Source organism: Miscanthus floridulus, chromosome 15, assembly GCF_019320115.1.
Source record: "Miscanthus floridulus cultivar M001 chromosome 15, ASM1932011v1, whole genome shotgun sequence".
Lineage (NCBI taxonomy): Eukaryota > Viridiplantae > Streptophyta > Magnoliopsida > Poales > Poaceae > Miscanthus > Miscanthus floridulus.
Window position 1 is genome coordinate 79,472,462 of NC_089594.1, and position 5,498 is coordinate 79,477,959.

General features: G+C 50.4%; 2 protein-coding genes across 2 annotated transcripts; one reads left to right on the plus strand and one right to left on the minus strand.

Annotated features, from left to right (window-relative positions):
- The first annotated feature begins 415 nt into the window (after positions 1–415).
- LOC136507748 (homeobox-leucine zipper protein HOX27-like) lies at positions 416–3,570 on the plus strand. The gene is made up of 4 exons (XM_066502374.1): positions 416–490; positions 734–1,032; positions 3,045–3,159; positions 3,487–3,570. The coding sequence occupies exons 1-4, from the start codon at positions 416–418 to the stop codon at positions 3,568–3,570; spliced, it is 573 nt and encodes a 190-aa protein (XP_066358471.1).
- Positions 3,571–5,168: 1,598 nt separating this feature from the next.
- Positions 5,169–5,498, minus strand: LOC136507749 (uncharacterized). Its single transcript, XM_066502375.1, has one exon. It carries the CDS (start codon positions 5,496–5,498, stop codon positions 5,169–5,171), a length of 330 nt encoding a protein of 109 aa, XP_066358472.1.

Here is a 5,498-nt window from a genome sequence, read left to right on the forward strand (position 1 = left end):
TCGACGCCGCCCCCGATGTCCGCTGCACAAAAAAGAAGATATTGCACGTGAGTGACAAGATAAAAATGTAAGGAGTTTAAAGAAAAGTTGAAAATTTCGGCAGTACCTCCCCTGCACGGGGACGTTTCTAAAACCTGCAAGAAAAACGTCGGCACGAAGGCCGACAACCACATTTCCGGCACGAAGGCCGACACATCAACTAATCCGGCACGAAGGCCCACACATCTACAAATCCAGCACGAAGGCCATCTCTAGGTTTGACACTAAGCATGAGCACAGAAAGTAAAATATACTCACCAGAGTAGACTGTGGTGCAAGCAGGTGTAGTGGGATCTGCCAACCTTGTTGCTCCCCAAGTTGTTGCACGAACCTGAGCAAACCCGGCACGAAGGCCGTCAACGACATAAACGACGCGATGGCCGACAACCCTGCGGCTTTATCTTCTCCTCCGGCGAGGGCAGGGATGACGGCGTGGACGACGTGGGCGAACGTTCGTCACCTCCACCTTGGCTTCCTCCCCTCTCCCCTTCTCCTCCTCCTTCTTCCTCCTCCTTCTTCCTTCTTCTTCTCCTTCTTCCTCCTCCTTTTTCTTCCTTCTTCTTCTTCCTTCTTCTCCTTCTTCCTCCTCCTTTTTCTTCCTTCTTCTTCCTTCTTCTTCCTTTTTTCTTCCTCCTTCTTCCTCCTTCCTCTTCCTGCTACCTTCTTCCTCCTTCCTCCTTCCTCCTTCCTCCAGGGCCGCGGCGGGCTCACCGGGGCCGCTACCTTGGGTCGGCGCCGGGCAGGCGGGGCGCGCCCGGGCGCGCCGCTGCGGTGCACCGAGCAGCCAGGGGCGGCCCGGAACCGGTGGCCGGAGGCCGACCGGGGTGGGGCGGGGCAGCGCCGGAGTGGGGAGTGGCCAGGGCAGGGGGCGCTGGCGCCAGGCGCGGCCGGGGCGCCCCGGATCCGGTGGCCAGCGGCCGGCTGGGGTGGGGAGGGGTGGCGCCGCGGCGGGGCGCAGCCGGGTCGGCGGCGCGTCGGCCCGGGCTTCGCGGGGTAGGTCAGGGGACGGTGCGGTCGGGGCCGGGGTGGGGCGGGGCGGGCGGGGCGGGCGCGGGGCGAGCTGGCGGCGGCGAACTGCGGCGGGCGCGGGGGTGTGCGTGCGTGAGTGTGTTGTGTGGAGTGAGTGAGTGTGTGGGCCGGCCCACACATTTAGTTAGGGTTTCCCCCTTCGCCGAGTGCTGGGCCGGGCCGGCACTCGGCAAAGGCTTTTGTTTTTTTTTAATTCTTTGCCGAGTGCCACTTCCTGGCACTCGACAAAGGCCCTCTTTGCCGAGTGCCAGGGCCGGCACTCGGCAATTTTTTTTTTATTTTTTTTGCCCAATTATTTTTTTGCAGCCTTGATATAATATTTAAAACTCCATGTTCAAATTTGGGACAATTTTGACTTTTTTTGCTGTATTTCGTTAGTTTTTTTGTTTCGTTGAATGTTATGGAATATTTCAAATTTGAACTGCAGGTGCATGGAATAATCGAATTTGGTCGTTCAAAAAATGATATTCATGATATTTGGTGTATGTTGAGGCCGTATCCAGGAACTCACATGAAATTTTGAGCATCTTGTTGACGTAACATGACGAGGTACCTGCGGGAAAAGTGTATTTAAATTATATAAAATCCGAACGAAGTCCGAAAATGACGAAACTTGTCGAGGCGTCGTGTTATCGCATGCAGAGTCTATGGTAAAAATTTGAGAAGGTTTCTAGCAAGTTGAGAAGGGATCTTTACCGAGTGCAGGGCCTTGGCACTCGGCAAAGGCCCTCTTTGCCGAGTGCCAGGGCCGGCACTCGGCAAAGAATTTTTTTTAATTTGACGGTGTGGGCGGGCTCGGCCGTCAAGTGCCATTTTTTTTGCCGAGTGCCACTCTTTGCCGAGTGCTAAACTTTGCCGAGTGCCACCCGGTCCGGCACTCGACAAAGAGTGGCTTCGCCGAGTGCCCGATTTTTGGCACTCGGCGAAGCTGACAGCACTCGGCAAATTTGCGTTCTCCCGTAGCGAGAATCTATCAGATCATACTCCAGATATTGTTTCTTCGACTTAGTCCCCAGTTGAATCCCTGCGCCGCCGACTGCTAAAGGTGCTAGGTCGTCTGGTTGGCACTTCACTCGGAAAAAGTGACGAAACAAAGTGAACGAGGGTTTTTCTTTGGTAAGGACTTGACATTGGCCCATCAGTACTATAAATATGGTGCTTGCTTATTGCTTTCTCTTCGATTCATTTCCAGCCCCCTATTCTCCGTCTTGGAACTTGAGCTTAGTCTAGGGGTTTCTCCGGCTCTAGCAAAGGGCACTGTCAAGCATATGCTGACATGTACACGCGCAGGCGATGCAGAAGGCCATGAGCTTGTGCTAGAACTAGGACTACGGACAGCCAAAGGAGACGAACTAAACAATCTGAAGACATCCATGCAACCAGAAGGACATGCAGGAAGAAGATCTTTACAAAGGCTGCCCTCTACCAACTGCCTCTGCAGAAACAGGTACGAAAGAATTTTACATGTCTGAATCGGCGAGGTTAGCTAGGTACCTCTATGATAGATTGTGGCTTAAGCACATACGAGCACCCGCGGTGGTGGGTTGACCAACACAGGAGAGAGAGCGCCATGTGAGCAGCAAAGAGGAATCGGTTCCTCGAAAAAAAGCATCATGGGTCCCATATAATATAATAGAAAATTGCACATACATTCTTTATGTAATCTTCTCTGCTTTCTTCCGGGTTCCGGCGCACATATGAGTCGGTCAGATAGGTGAGAGAAATTTGTTTTTTTTATTCACCACGAGTTGACTCCCAACCTTGCATCGGTTCTTCTCTCTCCTCCATGAGTCGTTCTCTCCCGTGCTTGAGTCGGTTCATCTGCATGCCACGTCGGACGATGAGTCACTTTTACTTTCCCACTGGCGAAGCCCTAAGAGCCCAAGTTCTTGTTCTTCTTGGACGTACGGTGATCAGTCCTTGTCTGTACAGGGAGTGTGAACTCATACTTGCTGGTGGAAGTTCCTGTGCGCCAGGCAGCTAAAGACAACTGGTGGGTTTGGTGGTAGAACCAAGAAAAAGCTGAGGCTGAGCAAGGAGCAGTATGGGTTCCTGGAGGACAGCTTCAAGGAGCACAGCACCCTGACGCCGGTAGGTGTTCTGATTACTATATGGCCCCCATACATGTCTGTCAAAAAAGAAATTACATGTCCTGTCGTGTTTTTGTAAAAGAGTCCTGATGTGTTAAGACTTAAGTGCATTTTTTTTGTTTAAAAAAATGAAAACAACTCAACTACCAAAAGAAATTCTGAGTATATACAGCTTATATCAGAAAGTCATTGTAGAATGTAAGCCCGCCTATCATTGACAAGGATTTTATTTATTTTTCTTCTTATTTGCACACAAAATAAGTAAGAAGTTAGAATACGCATGTCGCATTGAACTAAATTAATTTTGTTTTGTTTTGGAATACTACAGAGACAGAATAGTGATTTAGCGAGCCGGCTCAACCTTGGACCACGGCAAGTGGCGATCTGGTTTCAAAACAGAAGAGCTCGGTAATGCATGTCGTAGACCCTTTTTCTCATTGATGATATATATATATATATATCACTACCGGAAAAACGTCCTTTGCCGAGATCCGAGATTTTTGCCGAGAGCAAAAACGCAGGCTCTTGGCAAAGAAAACGTTTGCCGAGCGCGGCTCTCGGCAAACACCGGCCGTCGGCAAGTGATAGGATTGCCGTGGGCCTGCATCTCGGCAAGCAACAGCTCTCGGCGAAGTGGGCCGTTTTGCCGAGAGCCGCGCTCGGCAAAAAATGTCCGTCAGCAAAACGGTCCTTTGCCGTAGGCCGCGCTCTCGGCAAAATCAGGCTCTCGGCAAAACATTGCCGCGGGCCCATAGCCGTGACCTGCCCTGACGGCGTCACCGCTTTGCCGAGAGCCCCTCCGTTACTGCTCTCGTCAAAACTCTTTGCCGAGCGCCGCTCTCGGCAAATATTTGCCGAGAGCCCCTCCCAGGCTCTCGGCAAATGTGGTTTCTATATTTCATGTGCATGTGTTTCTCTTCTCCTAACTCTCTCCAATTAAATTATTTTTTCTTTCATATGCTCCAAACTTTTTTCTCTATGGACATACTACAGGTTGTACTCAATATTAAAATTTTGTGTATTTTTGTAATTATTTTCTATATATAATTAATTAATTGCATTTCAAGGAGTTTTTTTAATCGATTAAAATTTGAACAGCGATTGATTTAAACAAGGGAAAAATTAAGTAGAAAATGATATTCATGCTATTTATGCATTATTGAGGGCAAATAACATCTTGTTGACGTTTTTTTTCACCTTTTATTTTACGAATCGAAGACCACGAACATATGTAGCCCAACGATTTAAAAATTCTTAAAAAAGGAAACAAAGTCGGAAAATTGTGATATTTGCAATGAAGTCATGGTATCACACTTGGAGGCTGTGGTAAAAAATTGAAAATGTTTCGCACAAGTGGTTGCGTATGATTCTTACAATCTGAGACATCTCCGAATAAGTTTCATAAAGTTGAGAAGGATCCATTAGGATTTTCAAACAATGTCACGGTCGAATTAGTTTTGGAGTTCCAAACTTTTTGTATAGCCATTAGAGAGCATAAGTTGTAACACGGCAAAATTTCGTATTTTTTGGAGCCGTTTACTGTTTATTAATTTTTTTTTGGATATTATTTGCTGAGGGCTTCAGGGGATTGCTCCCGGCAAAGGCTCTTTGCCGAGAGCAACTGGGCCCGCTCTCGGCGCATATTTCTTTTTTTTTACCTGGCCTGGATCAATGGTTTGCCGAGAGCTGGCTCTCGACGAAGAGGTTTGCCGAGAGCTGCTCTCGGGAAAGATTTTTGTTTTTAGAAATATCATTTTTTGTTCAGTTTGCCGAGAGCTACTCTCGGCAAATAATAATTTTTATTTTTTTTAATATTTTTTTTTGTGCAGTTAGCTAATTAAAAAATTTGAACGAAATTTGAAAAAAAAAACTTTACCGAGAGCCGGATCTCGGGGCTCTCGGCAGAGGGGGAAGGTTTGCCGAGAGCCTCCCAGATCTGGCTCTCGGCAAAGTGGCTTCAGACACTTAACCGTTTCGGCGCCTTATCTCTCTCACTCTTCACGCACACACTCACACAGCCGCCGCCGCGAGGAGCGCCGCCCAGCTCGGTGTGCCGCCGCCGCGAGCCTCGCCGTCGCCCGAGCCCCCTCGCCGCCGCAGCCCCGCAAGCCACGACCGGCCGCACGCGCTGCCGCCGCCGCTCCACCCGAGCCTCGCCGCCGCCGCAGCCCGGCCAGCCCGCCCCATCCCGCCACGTCCGCCCGCGCGCGCCGGCGGCGGTCGCCGGCCCGCCCCAGCCCCACCACGCACGGCCGCACGCGCCGCAGCGGCCACGCCCGCTAGTCGTGCCCTCCACGGTCGGCCAGCCCGTCCAAGCCCGCCTAGCCCCAGCCACGCCAT

Bases quoted from the DNA above. Each gene is read 5' to 3' on its own strand.
- LOC136507748 (XM_066502374.1), top strand. From the start codon at position 416: ATGGCCGACAACCCTGCGGCTTTATCTTCTCCTCCGGCGAGGGCAGGG. The intron at 491-733 runs GTTCGTCACCTC...TCCTTCCTCCAG, and splicing joins CGTGGACGACGTGGGCGAAC to GGCCGCGGCGGGCTCACCGG. The intron at 3,160-3,486 runs GTAGGTGTTCTG...GGAATACTACAG, and splicing joins AGCACAGCACCCTGACGCCG to AGACAGAATAGTGATTTAGC.
- LOC136507749 (XM_066502375.1), bottom strand. From the start codon at position 5,498: ATGGCGTGGCTGGGGCTAGGCGGGCTTGGACGGGCTGGCCGACCGTGG.